The sequence below is a fragment of the Pezoporus wallicus genome, unplaced genomic scaffold (assembly GCF_028554395.1).
Source record: "Pezoporus wallicus isolate ANWC-B61680 ecotype Strahan unplaced genomic scaffold, APGP_CSIRO_Pwel_v1 contig_4710, whole genome shotgun sequence".
Taxonomy (NCBI): domain Eukaryota; kingdom Metazoa; phylum Chordata; class Aves; order Psittaciformes; family Psittacidae; genus Pezoporus; species Pezoporus wallicus.
In genome coordinates, this window is record NW_026640647.1 from 5,742,580 (window position 1) to 5,762,082 (window position 19,503).

Below are 19,503 nucleotides of genomic sequence, written 5' to 3' on the forward strand. Positions count from 1 at the left end.
ACATTAGCAACAAGCTAACCCATATGTCTCTCCTTCCCTCCCACCCGCCTGCAATTAATGTGCTTAAAGCATTACTTGTAATTCTTAACACTTACTTTGTAAAAAGGTAATTCTAGCCTAGAAGGCTTGGTTGGCATGTGTTGTGCTGTTACTAAAAACTGTTCCACCATTTAAAGTGTAAGAAATTAGAAACAAGATGATATTTTATGTTATTGTAGGCTTTATAACATTGTTGGGAACAAGTCAGTGGTAAATATGGGAAAATATACCATAAGGAGTTGTACAGGTTTTCCAGAATTCTAGGAGAATTTATTTATTTATTTTTAAAGTCCTGGAGCTTTTCTTCTGTCATTTTTTGCATAGAGTTCAGTTTCTTAGGAGTAAAGGTCAACATTCGATATGTTGTGATTAATTCTGCTAGTCCAGAATGGGGTCACAGTGAATCCATGAATGGCTTTCAGGTTTTTGATAACTTTAATAATAGTGTGTAAGATTCAAATAAATGTGTAATTCATTGTAGAATCCACTGAGGGTGGGTTTGGGGTTCTTTTGTTGTTTGTTTTTTTTTTCCCCTTTAATTAATTAAAGAGCTATTTTAAAAGAGGGAGAGTAATTTTAAGAAATGGACAGTAAATAGGCAGGGGTTTTATTATATAAAATCATGTTAATTTATATGCCATAATTGCAACCAAAATATTTCCTGTTCTGGTAATAAGCAAACCCAGTTGTGCTGCATGATGATCACCATACAAACTAATGCCATTCATACTTTTGTGTGATTGCCTTACAGATGATTGTTGCCAGCCAGTCAGAAAATGGACAGGTGCTGCATGTCATCCCTACTACCCAGCCAGGAATGGCCCAAGTGATTATTCCTCAAGGCCAACTTTTGGATGTGACCAGCACGCAGGGTGAGTTTAACCTGTGGGACTTGAGAGTGTGTGTTCCTGTGACTAAACATATCCTGCATCATGTCTTTTTAAGCATCTTCTTTGTATGTATTTCCTTTCCTTATCAGTTATAAGACAAACATACATACTTATGAAATTTGCTTTCTGATTATGAATCTGGCACCCCACACACCACGTTTTCTGTTTGGCAAAAGCCTCATGAAGTAAAAGCTGTTATGCTCACTTTAGATATATGATGGATAGATTGAGATATTAAGCACAAACTGCTTCTTGCCTTCTTTACCATTGATAAGGATGTTTGTGCCAAGTCAGATAGCTGTACTATCAGTTTCAGATCTCCACTGTTTACTTAATTTTGAGTGACGTAGTTAATGCAGGGAGAAGAATTAATGTTATTCTGGTCTGTTCCAGATATCACTGGTGATAATGCATCTTTTGAAAAGCGAGGAATGAAGTTCCTAGGTAGAAATGCAGTTCCCATTGAAGAAAATGATATGTAACTTTAACTTTATTGCTAAGTTTATTCCCCTCAGTGTGTTAATTGTCACACTCTAAGTGTATGTCGAGATGCATAACTAGAAGCACAGGTTTTAAGCTTCTCGCTAGAAAAGGGACATACTGAAATCTGAAAGCATTGATTATTTATCTGCAAGCGTTGCTGGGTGCAAAATGCTGTGTACTAGTTTCCATTCACATAATAAGATTGAGAGCTAGATTGTGTCACATTTTGTTAAACTCTCCAAGGTTTTAGGTTTTTTTTTAACTGTCTTTGCATTTTCTGTATGAAGTCCTCAAAATCTGAGAAAATTCTCCATATCTGAGGACTAGTTAAGTGCTTCTGTGCAATGAGAGCTCAAAGGTAAGACTCAAGTCCTGAGGCTGGGTGGATAGAATAAAAAGAATTCAGATTCAAGTCATGATCCAGCCCTTTTCACTGGCAACTGGAATATGGTTTCACGACCTTGCATTGAAAGGCTTGCTCCTAACCTAATGCTCGTGTTTTTCTTCCTCTCCACGTGCTCTTACATAGGAGTAAGACTACTGTTTAGTTAGTGTTGTCTTACGTGACTTTAAGCTGACTGTGAGCCTTTAGTTACTAAAGAATTGCTGCTACTTTTTGTAGGCAGTAAATTGCAATGATGAATAGTATTTTTGTATTCCTATTTTTTGTCTTAAACACTCTTCCATCTTTGTAGGTAGCTCAGTTTTGTGGTATTTGAATATATATTCTACAGGGGGGTTTGTGATTGTGTTTGATTGGTTTGTTTTTCTGGAGACTTGCTGTGTAAAACTCTTTGGAGTTATTTGGTCTTTGAAAGACAGACAAGACTTGTTAGTGATATACTATGGAGATTAAAGGGGAAAGAAATTGGACTGCTGGCCCTTGAGTTTCGCTTCCCTGCACATGGTGGTAATGCATGCAATGGCACAGGGCTTCAGAGTACACTGTAGTGTCTTAAGGGCATGTCTGTGTAGAGGAACCAGTGCTCTGAGCTTTGAACCAGCGTGCTGTTTATGCAAGGTGCACACTTACAAATCTCCTAGCACAAGCTTTCTTAGTGGAGTGATTTCTGTATTTAGACAGTAATTTATCACTGTCTCTTGGGATGGGGGGAAAAAGCTTTCATAATAGAGGGACAAAAATCCTGCTTCTAAAGAGAGCTCCCATTTCTTTATGTTGAGACCAAAGTATCAAATGCCTGCTTTCACAGTTTTGCATTATGTTTTTGTTTAACTATATATGCAGGCTTCATTCTAACAGCATTTTTTGGCTTACGGATTGCTCCCTGTTATGAAGAAAGGCTAAAGCATTTGTTCCAATACCATGTAAGGTTCAATTACAAGAGGCCTATTTTATTTGTTTGGGCCTTCTTTCCAAGCAAAAAGCAGTGTTGTAATCTCCTTTTTTCTTATTTCAAAAGCAATCACTGTGTGATTTGCAGCTGAACAAAATAGTTGTGCAATCCTATAAGGATTTATGGGAATGTAAAGCAGAGTAATGTACACGTTCTTAAGATTATTTGCTTGGTTATGGAAGGTTTCATTAGCAGTAACATGATTTGTCCTTGAGGATAAACAACCTTATCAAGTGTATCTCTGTATGTGTGCTTAGAGTTTAAGTATTGATTCACAACTGTTAAACCACCTTATCATCTAGAGATCTTATTTTGTATGTCAAAATGCTTGCTCTTCCAACACAAAGTTTAATCATAGCTTATTTCCTCATTCTGAGTTCAGTTGTTAACCAGGAGGCTGTTTTATTTTTATAAAGATGTTTCAGAGGAGAAGTGTGGTGATGGGAACTTGCAGACTGTAGTGGTGGCCGCTATAGCAGACAGTGGAAGCAGTTACATTCTACATCCACAGGCATCTCTCACTGTATCAAAAAAAACAACCACCAGGTAGGTCAGGAGGTAAAATGATGGACAATATTTCTGATCCCTGCTAGTAGTGCTTTTGCTTTCTTGCACTTTGTTTTTGCAATGGTTATCACAAAATTACCTTAGAAGAGAGGTTGTGAACCCTCAGTACTAGTGAGTGATTTGTAGCTAACTGTGTTTGCAGGCAGCTTTTGTACATGCCAGAGCACCGGAAAAGTCACTTAAAGGACCTGTATTCCAGAGGTAGTTGGATATATTCTGACCAGAGCAGTAGATGTGCACTTAAAATAACAATGCAAATTACTGAAATTACTTAAAGGGACATTGATACTGCCAACCAGGAGTTGAAAGTGATTACATGGGTTGAGATAAGAGCAGTCAAGTAACTAAGGTACAGTACAAAACTATTACTACTACCACTAATAATGATAAGGGAAATAATAAGGAGAGAGAACATGAAACTAAAAGGGGAAAAGGAAAAGAAAACAATAAACGCAAGTGATGTTTGTAGACAATACAGTTGCTTACCACCCACTGACCGATACCCAGCCTGACCCAAGCAGCCATCTGGGCCTTCCAGATAATTTCTCCCAGTTATATACTGGCCGTGATGTGCTGTGGTGCGGAATACCCCTTTGGCTAGTTTGGGTCAGGTGTCCTGTCTCTGCTTCTTCCTAGCTTCCCATGCCCCTCCTCATTGGCAGAGCATGAGACTAAAAGTCCTTGATCAGGGTAAGCATTACTTAGCAACAACTGAAAACATTGGTGTTACCAGCATTGTTCTCAGACTAAAGTCGAAAACACAGCACTGTACCAGCTACAAAGAAGAAAACCACCTTGCAGCTGAACCCAGGATGACATAATGCACTGATTTGCTGTTACCTGCTGTTTAAACTGGTTGCTTTCTTGTATGTCAGTGTAGACTTTTACTATGTGTTTTTGTTTTTCAGGGTAGTGGAAGATCCCTTTCCCATCCCTCTCCAGCTGTTGCCACCAAATACACCTGCATGGGCACACCGTCTCAGGAGCTGTGAGGTAGGCTGCAAATAATTCTCACTTGATGTTTTGTCATCTGGATCTAAGATGCTGATCCAGTTCCATGAAGAGAATAATTGACAGTGGTAGAAGTTGTGTTCAAGCTTCCTGATATTATGAAATACTACTGGTACTAGCTGGTACTACCACCACATTTAGACACATAAAATGCTGTGGAATCCCTTCCTTTTTTGGGAATTCTAGAATAACTGACCATCAACAGCTCCTGAAGCAAAAAACCATGCTTCTGAAATCTTGATGCTGTGCAGTGCTGGGAAAAGCCATTGTTTGTCATGTTAGAGTTCACTTGTGAGCTATAGTGTAAGCTTTGCTGTCTTCTGCTGAGCAGATTGGTTTTTGTTGCCCTTAGTGATCCATTGAGAATAAAATGGCCTGTCTGCAAGTGTTTGTATTAGTTTGTGTTGTCATATGGAAATCAAAATCTATGTGACTTACCAGGATCAAATCTGAGACTTGGAGCTCCTTAATATCAATGTTTTACTAAGGATTTCTATTTTAGATATTCTCAAGTTTGGTTGGTTTGGGGTTGTTTTTTGATTTTTGTTTTTTTGTATCAGCATGGTTACCTGTGCTTGGTTTCTCTTTTATTACAATGTGATCTGTCTTTATTCCTTGGGATGGCTTTTGACCCAAACAGAGCTCTCTGCATATTGTTAGATGTCTGAAGAACTGTTCTGATGATTGGGATGTTATAAATAGCTGAAATGCATCATAAATCACTTAAAAAGAAGGGAAGGGAGATGGGAAGATTGTGGAGAGATCACCTACCCGTTCCTCCTGCCACCAGGCTCTTCCTGATAGATGTTTATTTTACTTTCTCTTAATATTTTTTAAAGGGAAACTCATGTTTTCTCTAGCTAATTCACCTCTGTAGAGACCCCTACCATTTGAGGTTTTTCCTGTTGGCTTGGCCACTGGTAACTCGAAATTACAGTTGCAGGGACTTAGAAATTTAATTTCTTGCTGTATCCACTTAGAAATATTTTTAAAATAAGAATATTTAAAAAATTAACTATATATAAAGATCTTTTATATATATGTGTGTATATACACACAGCTTTTATTTCATACAATATATATATCCCAGGGAGCCAGCTAGTACTGTGCTCCGAAGGGCAATGACTCCTTTGGCAGTTAGTACTGCAGGCAGAGAGCACTAAAAGCTGCAGCTGTTCAGAGTCAGCACTAAGCTCTGTGTTTGGTATTGATTCACTGACTGCCTTGAAATCTTCGCCTCATACTTGCTATGCCTACAGAGTAATGCCTCTGGTATCCTGCTGCTGTAGCTCACTCGAGGAAAACTGCAGTCTTGGTGTGTGTACTTTAGTGTAAGCTTTTATGTACCCTTGCTGAGATGAGGCCAGGGGAGAGGAAAGGAATTGCCTCTTTTTTTTTGCTTGAAGCTTCACTGGAGTTAAAGGATTGAAGAGTACCTCAAGGTAATTATATCACTAATAAAAAGTGGATATAAAAAAATAGTTATTTTCTATAACCTACTTAGTTTTCAATGGCCTGATCTTTTGCATTTCCAGCATTTATCAGCATACTGAAACAGTGTCATTAAAAACTACATTAATTAATATCAACTGTACAAAGTTAAGTTCATTTATTTTTCTGGAGCAGATGGTCTCATTTGTCCATTTGTTCCTACTTTGGAAGCCCCTAGAGAGGAGGGATCTTACGTGCTGTATGATTTTCTTCTCCTCCTAATCCCCTCCCACCAATTTTAGGAAAATGATCTAGCACATAAGTAAAGCCAGAATAGGAGCCAGTGCCTTAGCTGTTATCACAACAGTTTTATCAGTCTTGTCATCTCGCTAAGATAAGGTCAGTGACTTATTTATAGTGACAGGTATAAGATATGGAAAGAAAAATGCTGGTCATGCATTATTCCCTGTGTGGCATGGTACTGTAATCCTTCTTGTGAAAGCTGCCACCCCAGGTTTCTGTAAAGAAGGTACTTCTGGTACTTCTCAGGCTGCTTTGTTGCTTCTGGGTTTTTCAGATCAAGTTTTGGACAGAAATATTATTTATAATTTCTGGCTGAGCAGTTGTCAACTTCTCTTCCTCACCACAGCTGTGGGAGTGCACCTATAGGTGTAATAGGTGGAGCGGTATGCTTGCAGCAGTGCTGAAGAGCAAGCAGCTGCTGTCTCAGAATGACTCGTGCATCCAGTGCATACATAATCCTCTGCTTTTGGGCTTAACCTAACAGCAACACTGTGCTGGCCCAGCTCATTCACAAGGTGTTTGTTTGTTCTTTGTTGACTTTAGCTCTTGCTAATGACAAACATTGTTTTACTTAGGTAAAAGGCAGGTTTTATAAAGTTGTCCCTAAAGTATTTGTGCAGTAATAGTCTTGGAGAGACACTGTTGCTGCTTTTGTTGTCAGTATTAAACAACAGGCTGCACTATCAGTGAAGGTGGCAAAATAGATCCATCAGTTTAGTCCTCATTCACTATGCGTTTGTCTTACAGATATGCTGTAAAACAGCTGGCAAACCTAGTGTTACTCCCAGCTGCTTGTCAGCCTGATCCTGAGCTGCATATGAACAGAAGTGAGCATGGCATTAAGAATTCTGATGAAAAGCTCTTCTCTGTCCCAGTGCTTTCTCTGCTTGCTGGCAGTCTCTGGTAGATCAGCACTGAACCAGCTGTGATGGCTCCAAGTAGCTGAACAGCTGTCACAGGGGATGTTGCAAAGTCAGCAAGTTGTGCTTTTTTTGTTGTTGTGTTTTGGGTTTGTTTGGGTTTTTTACTTTGAGTCAAGTTAGATGCTGTTTTTCTGGAGTTGTGTGCAGCTTGGCAGAGTTCACTGAAACCATCATCAGTATGCACAAGGCAGATCTGGTATGCTGTGTTTCTGTGGAATGTTGAGAACTGAGAGTGCCTTGAAGACTGGAGGAGGTGTTCTGTGAGACATTCAATTTGAAGTTAGTGCAGTAAGCAGGTGAGGCAATTACTGGTAGTATAAGCAGATGGATTCTGCTCCAGCTCAGTGCAGTGTGTGTGTTGAAGTAGATGCATAGACAATTTTTAGTGCTTGAGCAATTCTTAGTGAGAGTCAAGTGAAAAAGTTTGTCTAAGACAAACTTGTCTAGGAGCAACTGAAGCGTGTGTTGGGGGAAACACCAGGAGTGAAGTTGTCCTGTGGAAATTAGACAGGGTCAGTAACTGTAATCTTCTCAGGGGTTCTTGGTGTATTTAGGGTCTTGGAGAGCTGACAAACTCCTGACCTCAGTGGGGACTGCTCTGGTGTTAGATCCTGTGGTAAATCTATTTGTAAAGGATAATAGTGTGGGGAAAAAAATGATGACATGCCAAAAATCTGGGCCTGTGTCCTCACCTGCCAGGGTCCCTGACTGCTTTTGTTTTCTTGTGCAATGTTCAGCAGTCATCTGGGTGAATAATCCTATTATTTCACCTCCTTTCCATGCAGAAAATTGGGGACTCATACCGCGGCTATTGTGTGAGCGAGACAGAATTAGAGAGTGTTCTAACACTACACAAGCAGCAAACACAAAGTGTGTGGGGGACGCGCCAGTCTCCAAGCCCAGCCAAACCCGCCACACGGTTGATGTGGAAATCTCAGTATGTCCCATATGATGGGATCCCCTTTGTCAATGCAGGTAACTAACTTTTATTCTAATAACTGCTTTCAAAATTTCAACATGGGGTGTCAACTGGCCTTAAAGAAGGGTCTATATGGTGTTCCTTAGTGCTGGTGAAGTCAAGGCACAAACATACAAGAAGAGCAGCTTGGGCTCTTCTGTGACAGTCAGGAGGAGCTTGTTTCCTTGAAACTGCAGGATTATGTTTTGCTGTGATTATTTCCTTTTGTTCTTGAGAAATAAATTAGTTAAGTACTATTTGATGGGAGTTTTTGTGATGTGATCTTTAGGTGGAGGTCCCACCTGCTCTATCAGGATGTGAAAGTTCTTGTAAGGGTAAGAGCTTATTTGAGTAGTCTTGCCTAACTTGGAGGTCCTTTGAAGATTTTATTCCATACGAGCCAATGAACTGTTTAAATGGGGCCCTTTGAAAAACAACAAATGTAAAAGAACAAAATAAACATCAGCATACCTCAGCAGACAGATTTTGGGGTTTTAAAATGAATGTGCAGATTCCATAGGTTGGGAATTGCATATCTAGATCGTGCAATGCATATGTGAAATTACAAAGAGTTCATGCAGATATCAAATGACCAGGTTTTAATTGTTCCATAGAGATCATGAATAACTGGAATGTAGGTTATGTGCATGTGTTTTGGTTTATTTTTTTTTTTTTTGTTGGTTGGGTTTTTTTTCTGAAAGTAACTGAAAAAGTGAAATGATAGCACCAGTTTTAAAGCTTCAGCCATAAACTGAGGTATAAGAAAGCTAAGAACAAATCCAAGCCAATTTACACTTTTGTTTTTTCCCCAAAATGCTTTTGAGACATCTTTAGCTTTCTGTTTGATCTGCCTGATAGATGAGTTTCCCCACAGTATGATATTTACAGCAAAACCACGTTATTTTTTCCTTTAAAGTTGTAGACCAATAGAGATTTAGTTTATTAAACTAGTATTTTTTTGCTTTGCTCAGACCCCCAAAGAGATGTTGTGTATATATCTGAAGTGTTGTGTTTCCAATATGTTTAAGTTTAGTTTATAACTCTTCTATGAAAAGCATCCATTAAAATCCTTTCCACCTGAAAAGCAGAGGCAGCAAATATGATGCACTGAACAGCAGTTTAAAACCCAGATAAATGAATTCTAAACTGTGCAGGACAAAAGCATTATTCTCCAGGAATTTATCCCTTTTTTGTAAGTGGTACCAGTCTGTAATACCTGCCCTGCTGTGCTTCAGCTGTGGGAAAATACAGAGAAGCTGAGTAGCTCCCTATAGCGTAAAACAGGCAGTAATCATCAAAATCCTTATTGTTAATAACCGTTTTGTATAGTTGATACTTTTGTAAAACAAGGACCCCATCAAATTCCTTGAGATTTATATTAGCAAAGACTAAGTTAAAGCTCTGTAATGGTTTAAGCCCAGCCGGCAGCTGCTTGCTTGCTTCCCCCATCCCCAGTGGGATGGGGAGGAGAATCTGAAAAAAGGTAAAAACCTATGGGCTGAGATAAGAATAGTTGAATAACTGAAATAATAGTTAATCAGTTTTTAAACTGAAATAGCGAGGGAGAGAGGAAGAAATAAACCCTGTGCCCGGAAGAAACCTCAACTGATGCACAATACAATTGCTCACCACACGCTGACCGATGCCCAGCCAGTCCCTGAGCAGCCGTCGGTGCCTCCTGGCCAGTTCCCCCTGTTTATGTACTGGGCATGATGCTCTGTGGTATGGAATATCCCTTTGACTAGTTTGGGTCAGCTGTCCTGGCTCTGCTCCCTCCCAGCTTCTTGTGCCCCCTCCTCAGTGGCAGCTCATGAGAGATTGAAAAGTCCTTGATCAGGGTAAACATTACTTAACAGCAACTAAAACAAGGGTGTTTTATCAGTGTTGTTCTCAGACTAAAGCCAAGAGAGTTCTGTACCAGCTACTAGGAAGAAAATTAGCTCTGTCAGCTGAAACCAGGACAGCTGTTGAAGTCTTTTCAGTCCTAGATCTTCAATTTTAAGTTTGTTTTTAAAAATGAAACAAATATGTTTGTTATACATAATTCTCTTAAATTAACTTTAGTTGCATTGTTTTATTGATTTTTTTTTTTTTTTAATTTTTATTTTTTAATGTCACAGTTTAAAGCAAGAGGTTATTGGATATCTTATGGAAACATTACGTTGCTGTTGTGATACTTTAAAAAGTTTTGATTGTATCACATGGTATAAGCAGCTCCTTGCCTGCGCACTGAAATATATGAATTATAAACAAAAGATAACTAAACATGATGTGGAAGAAATCTGGAAGAAGTTCCTTTCTTGACCACTTTAGTGCTCTGCCTGTTACCCTTTTGTTAGAGGTCTGACTGGATGAAGTCACTTGCTTCAAATTTATAGCTCAGCAGTATTTGTTTAAGCCTGTCTGATTTTTGTGTGTGTATGCCACACTGAAACAGTGTTATTTAGCAGATAAGGTAGGTCAGACTTGCAGCTAAGAATTGTTAGGCGGCATGGCCTGAAATATTGATGTAAGACAAGAGGCTGGAAATAGCTGCTGAGTTTTTGTTGTGGTTTAACTCCAGCCAGCAGCTAAGCACCACACAGCCCACCCCTTCTGGCATGGGGAAGAGAATTGGAAGGGTGAAAGTGAGAAAACTTGTGGGTTGAGATAAAAACAGTGTAATAGGTGAAGCAAAAGCTGTGTGCACAAGCAAAGCAAAACAAGGAATTAATTCACCACTTCCCGTGGTCAGGCAGGTGTTCAGCCATCTCCAGGAACTCAGGGCTCCATCACATATAAAAGTTACTTGGGAAGACAAACCTGGGATATCCTCCTGCTTCTTACTCCAGCAATAAATAGTATATCATGCTGCGCTTGATGTCATACAGTGTGGAGTATCTCTTTGGTCATTGAGGGTCAGCTGTCCCAGCTGAGTCTCCTCCCAACTCCTTATGCACCCCCAGCCTGGTCACTGGTGGGGTGAGGAGCAGAAAAGGCCTTGACTCTGTGTTAAGCACCGCTCAGCAGTAGCTAGAGCGTTCCTGTGTTATCAACTCTGTTTTCAGCACAAATCCAAAACATAGCCCCGTACTGGCTATGTTGAAGAAAATTAACTCCATCACAGCCAAAACCAGTACACCTTTGACTTCAGCTGTGGGTTTTCTTGGTTATTTTGGGTATTCTGCTTCTGTTACGTGTTACCAGCATCGTGCTACTTTGATAACTTGCAAGACTGTTCATCCTGTATTGGTGTTCAGCAGGGCAGAATCCAATATTTGCTATCATACGTTCTGCAGGAGTGTTGTGAGGTGTAGTAAGGTTGTGAAATGCTTTGGAAAATGGTCTGTGTCCTTTTTATGCTGTGAGAGTAGCATTTGTGCTGTATTTGAATGCTTTCTACACTTGAGTGTTCTGCCTTCTGAAGAGGCTGATGGTAAACAAATAAGTGTTTTGTAACTCTCATCTTTTATTTAGTGTTGTTTTATTGTAATAACTTCAGTGGCCGTTTGAATAAACGGAGCACATTACTTTCTGTTCCCAGGAAGCAGAGCCATTGTAATGGAGTGCCAATATGGGCCAAGGAGGAAAGGGTTCCAGCCCAAAAAAGCTGGTGAGCAGGAAGGCACCTCTTGCCATCTGTACAAAGCCACTTGTCCAGCAAGGTAAGAACTGTCTGTAAAGCTGAAAGAGCAACTTGGCATTCTAAAAAAGTATTCTCTCTATGAGCCTTGACAGAGCACTGTTTGGGGGTGGTAGCTGATACGCACTGTAGCTCTTAGCTTTGTCTCCTTTAATTTGAGGCTGATACTCATTTAGAGGGAAGAAGAAAGTGAATAAGGCTGAGATTTGATAGGTTGGCCAGATGCAAAGTAGCAGTACATCAGGATATGATGTACAAGTGTGAATTGTTATCTACCTGGATGTAGTTCCTGTGGTCTCCTTTAGTGACTGTTTTTAGTCTAAAACTTTATAGTCTATTTGTTATTTTTCCTTCAGGCTTTTAATTACACTTATATCAATAATCCTAATTTAACACATGTCCTATTTTCTGAAGCAGTTACAGTTCTTCCTGTTCACTGGGGACTTTCTCCTTATCCAACACTAACGTTTTTTGCCTTATTCTTGGGCATCCTCCTGGGTGCTTATTCAGTTCTTACTGAGCTAAGAATGCATTTACCTGTCCAGTTGCATCTAGGTGTGTATGTGCTCAATTCTGGCTTCAAGCTGGCTGAAGCCTCTTCAGAAATGGTGTTATACTGAGGGACAGAATGTTTTTGTTGAGGTACAAAATCACTCTGGCTGAGTGGCTTCCAGACAGCCACAAGTGTTTTTGTCTGCATCCATCTGCATCAGTCTCTGTTGATGTGTGCTTAACAATTCTATAGTTCTCTTTGGGATTCCTCACACCCTGCAACACTGTTTGAACTTTCCCTAAACTAATATCTCATATGAAGTAGGTGGGGTTTAGCCTCCTCCCCCTAAGGACAAGTGTATTGAAGGAGAATTTTTTTTTTATCCTTGCCCTGGAAGGATCTATATTAAAAAGGTTCAGAAGTTTCCGGAATACAGGGTTTCTACTGACCCTAAAATTGACAAGAAAATCATAAGAATGGAGCAGGAGAAAGCATTCAACATGCTGAAGAAGAACTTGATAGATGCTGGTGGTGTCCTCAGGTGAAACTTCCATATTTTCTTTTTCTTTTATCTTGACAAGTGAATCAAAAAAGAGTAGTAATTTGCTTGGTTTCCTTTATTTTTTAGTCACTTTATTAAGGCTCTTGCTTAGTATCAATAGGAAAAAAAAAAAAATTCCACAATGTCAATAAGACTTCTGTGGCTCTGGAGTATTTATTCGGAAAATGTCTTAAGCACCAAGCTGTGAAACTTCAGCAGATGTTTTCATGCAAGGAATAGATAGAAATGATTGTATTACCTGGGGAATTGAGCTGGTTTATTTTGCATTGACAGGTGTGAGAGGGCTCTGAGCACTAAAATGCAGTATCTTCCAGCTCAGGGACTGTAAAATCTTAAGGCATTCTACTTAGGTTGATTTTGATTGTCAGACTGTACCCCCGAGAGACTCTGTTATTTGCCTTTGCTTGAGAATTATGTGTAGAAACTCTTTCCTTCTTGCCAGGTGGTATGTACAGTTACCCACTCAGCAAGCCCACCAATATCATGAAATGGAAACATCCTGCCTCCCTTCTTCACCCTCCCAATTTTCTGTGCCTTCTCCTGAGGAGGAGGAGGAAGTTCTTGGAGATGAGAACTGTATTCTGCCTTCCCGACTTCATCCTCAAGTAGCAGACAAGATCCGAGAACTGGTGTCTCAGGGAATAGAGCAGGTCTATGCAGTGAGGAAGCAACTGAGGTACAGAACTTTGTCATGTTCTCAGTCTGTAGTGCTGTATCTACTTCTGCATTTGATTAATTTGGTTTGCAGCTAAAGGGCAGTCTGGATGCATCACTGAATATATTCCCCATATGTCATGTGAACCAATTTTTCCCAGCTTTTGTCTTCTTTTTCCGTTTCGTTGTAGGTAGCTGTTAAGAGTTGTTGTCCTTTTTAAAGTTAGTTGAATAAATGGGGATTTTTAGCTCCCTACTCTTTAGCAGATGAACAAGATGAACTGAGTCAGAAGATCATCTAGCTTGCTCTTTTCTTGTTGTTAGAACAAGGGGAGGGACGGGTAGGAGTCTCTATAACAGAGGGAGATAACACAGTATATTTTATATATGCATATTTTAATGTCCTTTAACATGTGACAGAAAGTATGTGGAAAGAGAATTATTCAAGCCTGATGAAGTGCCAGAAAGACATAACCTGTCCTTCTTCCCCACTGTGAATGACATCAAGAACCACATTCATGAAGTGCAGAAGTCCCTCAGGAACGGCGAGATGGTGTATAATTCAGAAAGTATCCCAGCAACAGTATGTTGGCCTTTGTGTTTCTTTTTGATTTTTCCAGTTAAATACTGGAAATTGTATTTTAATTTTTAACCACTTGGCTGTGTTTCATCCAAAATTCTCTATGACTTAATGTTTCCAGCAGCAGTATTTTCAGTGGAATCTCTGGCTGAACAAAATTGGATTAAATATTAATAAAACCATCTGATCTCATTCAGAATTTATCTCATCAGCGTTAGGTTGCTATTAGTTGATTGACAAATTATACAGTACCAGCACTTCATGATGCTGCATGAGCTGGAAACCACATGGTGTAGAGAAGTTGACACATCAGAGAATCTTATTCATGACTTTGTCATTGTGTTTTGGAGAAGTTACTCTTCCATATCTGAAAAATGGGGACGAAGTATGTCTCGGGTGTAGCCTAAATTAGGGCTTGCACAACCTTTTGAATACGTAGATACCAATAAGTGCACTTATAGCAAGTGAAGCAAGCATGAAGTAGATACTTACAGAATGGTTGGTAACTCTAATGTGGTGTTCCTTAATTTTCTTCCACCTGTTGAGTGATAAAGGATACACAGTGATCCTAGTTTTCCTACTTATGAAGCTGACTACTAAGGAATTGCCGGTTTAAAATCAGCTTTGACAAACTGTACTGTTAAATGATGTTGTGTCATCAGTCTTTTCCCTCTCCCTACACTGCTGTTTCCCCAGGTGAGTGAGTGATCCTTGTTAGTTAGCCGAATGGTTTGACTATTTTCTATTTTAAAGTCTTTGAACTGTCATGAGCAGACTTTAGCCTTCCCTGGTACAGTGTAAGTTAAAATACCTTTTACAGGTTGGGGTTTTTTTGAGGGGTTGGTTGGTTGGCTTTTTTTGTAAGCCAGGAGCTTCGAAGTTGCTGCATAGTTACAAGAAAATTAATGTAGTTTCAGGCTGTTTTGCTACAGGTCCTTTTAAGCCTGTGTTCCTATAGTTGACAAACTTGCACCCTTTCTGAGAACTGAGATCCTTTTCCTTTCAGCTGCAGTGGACCACAGACAGTGGGAATGTTCTCACAGAAACAGTGACTGTTACATTTGCCTCTCCACCTTCAGATGGTAGGACTGCATTAATAACTTTGCTGTCTCCAAATGTGATCTGTTTCATTGGTTATATCACAGAAGTTCAGTTTCCTTCCAGTGAGGTTGCTGCTCTGTTCTGCTGCTCAGCTAAACTTAAGAAGTGTTATTTTGGTGTATCTATTTTAGCATACTTTTTTTTTTTTAACTGTGTGACTGCATACGTCAAAAAATACGTGTAGTGTGATGGGGTTGCCAGAAGTATGAAAATTATAATCTTGGCTTTTGTTTAGCATCCTAAGCAACTGAAGATTTTAATGGGATGGTTATTTAGAAACAACATTTTACCTAGGATAAAGGTGCTAATAACACCTGTGTAAAGATAATTGAATTGCTACTGAACAGATGCATCTGTCAGGACACACAATACCCAGGACTCATCTGGGTACTTGAGTTCCTTGATGGTTTGTGCTTCACATATGCTTAACTATCTTGATAAAAAGCACTTGAATGCATATTGGGATTCCTGCTTCTTACAGAGTCATTAGCTTGAGTTCTGCTGCTAGGATCAGGTCCTGAAAAATGAACATGGTATTTCTGTTGTCAGGATTGACAGCACTCTTTTCTATTTTTTCCTTAATACTTAGAAATAGAAATGTGTGTTTAGTGGCAGCAGGGCTATGAGAGATGTTTCTTCAGTTCTTTATGTGGTGTAATATTGTTAGCGTCTGAAGCCAAAGTAGCATCTCTTCCCAGCAATTAACCTTCTTCCCACTCTGCATCAAAACCAGAGGGTAGATAGTGTAGATTTCTATGGAAACTTGCGTTTATGCGTTCATGGTTGAAGGTCTGGTTATTTTGAAGATGCTAGTTACACTATTGTCCTTTGTTGAAAGTGGGTCCCTACTACTATTATTTTGACTTCAAAATATGTACTAAAACAGATCTACTTGCTAGCTAGCGTAGTTAGGATTACACATGGGCTGAGATGCTCGGATCATGGTGGCTGATAATAAAATTATATTATTCTGCCTTTTTCTTCGGGTTTCAAGGACATTTTTTCTAGTGTGACACCAAAAGAGCTTTCTGCATGTTTCTGGATGCTTTCCCCATCCCTCAATTAATAGGTTGTATATGAAACTCATGAGAAAAGTTGTTGGCTTTTAGTAGGGATATGATTGCAGCAAGGTGGACAAGTCTAATTGTTTGCATGCATTGAGATAATGCTGCAGGCTTCTTAGATGTTTTTAATCTCAAGGGCATTGCTAGCTTGTTTCCCCATTTAACTGGAACATGGTGCTGGGTACCTTTTGTTCAACACAGCTGGTAGTCTACAGGGACCAAAAGGGGACTGCCACATTTGTCATGTTTAAAGATGTACTTCTGTCAGCAGTTACGTTCCACTGTGGGTCTTGCCAGAAGTCCTGATGTGTTTGGGTTTCTTTCCACTTTGCCCCCTGTTGAGATAGGGGAGTCCTAAGATTTAAAACTGGTTGCTGGCTGGGTAATTAGTTTGCATTGTTAATGTAATTAATGATAATATACCTTAATCACATTGTTAGTGCAGCCTAAGGGTTAACAAAGCTTGGGACTTAACACTTATGAAAAGTTAGCTACATTTGTAACTCCTGAGATAAGATCAGCCAATCCATGGGGAGACTGAGCCCCACAAAAGAAGAGAACAAGTGTAAGCCAGCTTTGTGGTTTAGACAGGATCCAAGGAGTAACTGAGCCTGCCAAGACCAAAAGGTTACTTGCAGTGCCGAAGAGGAGCCGCTAGCCTTCATCCCCATGACCCTCTATGACCACCACCAAAAAGCGCTGCACATGTGCAGTGGCAGGAGTTTATGGAAATACTAATTATCATAGGAAGCAGGGGACAAGCTATTAATACGTATAGGCGATCTCATGAATATGTAACCACAATGCTATATATGTTTGGAGGATGGGTGGCTATGGCACACACGCCTTTGGTGGGATACCCCTGTGCCACCCAGCCCTGAATAAACGTACCTACTTTACAACTCTAATTGGCCGGTTGGTTGTAAAGTCCTTTCTCTGCACGTCACTGTCACTTCCTGACCTATTTCTTATCTTTGTTGTAGCAGGAAATATAAACCCCCAGAGGTTTAGTTCACTTGTGTGACTTCTCCTAAATAGAATCATAGAATAGTTAGGGTTGGAAAGGACCTTGAGATCATCTAGTTCCAACCCCCCCACCATGGGCAGGGACACCTCACACTAAGCAATCTCACCCAAGGCTTCGTCCAACCTGGCCTTGACCGCTGCCAGGGATGGAGCATTCACAACCTCCCTGGGCAACCCATTCCGGTGCCTCACCACCCTAACAGATGACTTGGTGAACCTGATTTACCTGATTTATGTGCCAGTGTTTGGGCTTTGTCTTGGTTTTTTTTCTAACTCTTGTTTTAGCTGTTGCTGCAGTGGATCAATTTGAACTGAAAGGCATCATGCATGCTTGGTGCTCTTAGGGTAAGAATTTTGTTATTGACAACTGTCAGAGGGCAAAAGTTTTGAAGCTCAGTTTAAATAGTGTTCCTCTTTCTTAAGGAAGCCTGCTTTAGGAAAAAAGGAATCTGCAATATGAGCAGGCCTACTGTGCTTAAGCTTGCATGTCTGTGAGTCTTTGCATTACTGCACTTTTATGGAAAGACACAGAATAGTCGTGCTTTCAACAGCTGTGATAGAGCTCAGCAGGGATGCTTTTTAGTATGTTTGAATACTGGAGAAGATTCAGGAAGATCAATTCTTGCTTTCTTTGTCTTTCACAGCCTATCAAATATGTAAGCGTCCATCTAGTGAATTTTAGAGGAAGCTAGAGAATCGGATTTGTTTCCCTTTCTGCACATGTGCACCAAGTCAGTAAATGCAAGCAGCTAATCTAATTCCAGCATATCTTGTCTCCCCTTATATATGTGGGTATGTGTTTGTACACATTGCAAACACATGTTTATAATTGTATTACAAGTCTCAGCAAAAAAATAAGCCTGACTGAAAAATTGAACTCTTGTTAACGTATTATGAAGTGGTAACAAAGGAAAACAACACTAGCTTTTCAAACTACTGCTTGTTTATGTTGGGGTTTTGATTGTGGGTTTTTTTTGTGGGTTTTGTGGTTTGGTTTGGTTTGTTTTTTTTCATTTCAACTTGTGCTGACTGGAGACAAATTTATTGTTTATGAAATCAAATGGTAACAGAACTAAACCTAGCTGTTTGTTGTCTTGTTGAGCAGAACTCCCTATCTCCATGAGATACAGCTTTCTCTATTCTAGGTCTAAGATCCACTGTAATTGTCAAATTTGTGTGCTCCCTTTTACATCTTTTATGAAGTATAATGACAAGTGAGCTAAAGTACCTATTCTGTTTGTTTGTTCAATTCTGGCATTCATACTGAAAGCCCAAGCAGTGTAAGGAGTGGGTAGGTTAGGAGTTGAACTATTATCTTTATTCCTAGGCATGTTGGTGTAGAATACAACCTAAGAAGAGAACTGCCATCTCTTCCTACATGTGAATGTTCACAAATGTTTATGGAGTCTTGAATATTCACATATGCATATGGGGCTTCTGTGTAGTATTAAAAAGAGCCCAAATATTGGAAGTAGTTGTATTGAAGGATATTAGTAGAGTATGTCTTATAGTCAGTTATGATAAGGAGTTAGAGTTTGCAAATCAGTATATATGTTGAAAAATGTATCTCCATTCACTTAGATTGCTGGAAACTTCTGTATGAGTTTGTGTTACAAAGCTTTTTGCAGTTCCATTGGAAGTTTTCTTGCAGAAATTGCTGCAAGCGAATCTCAATTTTTACAAGTCATCAGGAAATGAAGTCTGTCCTTCTTGCATTAAAGAATTTTGAGGATATAGTTTAATCTGTAGGCTGAAAGACTTCCAGATAAATGGACTTTTGGTGTGATGCTGCATAGAAATTGCCTTAATTCCACAAAGATGTTTGGAAGGGAGTGGTGAGACTTACAGGATTTCCAGTGTAGATTTTTATTTTCAGAGACAACCCTTTCTTTTTTTTTATGCCTGTTTATTAGAGCCCTTACTGAGGTGTGTGTATTGTCAAATTGTTTGATCGTTGCTTTGATAGTCAACTGTCAGCTTTTATGTTATAACTAGAAATTCAAAGCACAGTGTAGGGTGCAGTTACTTTGCTCTTCAAAATGGATCTGTCAGTGCTTCTGTTTTGCTGTCACCAGGCACATACAATCTTCCTACAGTATTGTCTTTTTCTCATACACAGCTTTTTTAATTTAGCATCTAAGCTCTTATGCAAAGAAAACAGCATTTATGTATATGTTTCTTTTATATGTCTATATTGAGATTGAAGGGGTTTGTTCAGTTTGCAGAGGAGACTTTTAAATGGGAAGAAATCTGTCATAACTGTCTGCCTCCTCTCTGTTGCACTGTAGGGAGCTCAGAAGGGGAGTCACTTGTCACCAAAGCAGAAGCCAGCCAGAGTGGGGAGTCCTTGCTACCAGGAACAGCTCAGCTATTATCTTCCCTCTCTTCACTTCAGCCCAAGATATTTGCACAACTTCAGGTACAGTCAAGTTGTTTACAGA

The 19,503-nt window shown here is 39.6% G+C and overlaps 1 protein-coding gene across 16 annotated transcripts in view; it reads left to right on the forward strand.

Annotated features, from left to right (window-relative positions):
* Positions 1–19,503, forward strand: part of CARF (calcium responsive transcription factor) — a 37,730-nt gene that overhangs the window by 6,865 nt on the left and 11,362 nt on the right. For 14 of the 16 annotated variants that reach the window (XM_057419851.1, XM_057419845.1, XM_057419841.1 and 11 more), the window contains 10 exons: positions 791–911; positions 3,184–3,313; positions 4,243–4,327; positions 7,788–7,977; positions 11,484–11,604; positions 12,473–12,616; positions 13,080–13,313; positions 13,712–13,874; positions 14,878–14,953; positions 19,351–19,481. In XM_057419851.1, coding sequence (XP_057275834.1) covers positions 791–911; positions 3,184–3,313; positions 4,243–4,327; positions 7,788–7,977; positions 11,484–11,604; positions 12,473–12,616; positions 13,080–13,313; positions 13,712–13,874; positions 14,878–14,953; positions 19,351–19,481 — 1,395 coding nt within the window. Of the gene's footprint in view, positions 1–790; positions 912–3,183; positions 3,314–4,242; positions 4,328–6,490; positions 6,595–7,787; positions 7,978–11,483; positions 11,605–12,472; positions 12,617–13,079; positions 13,314–13,711; positions 13,875–14,877; positions 14,954–19,350; positions 19,482–19,503 lie in introns of those variants that run through there. The other 2 variants (XM_057419857.1, XM_057419856.1) reach the window with 2 other exon arrangements.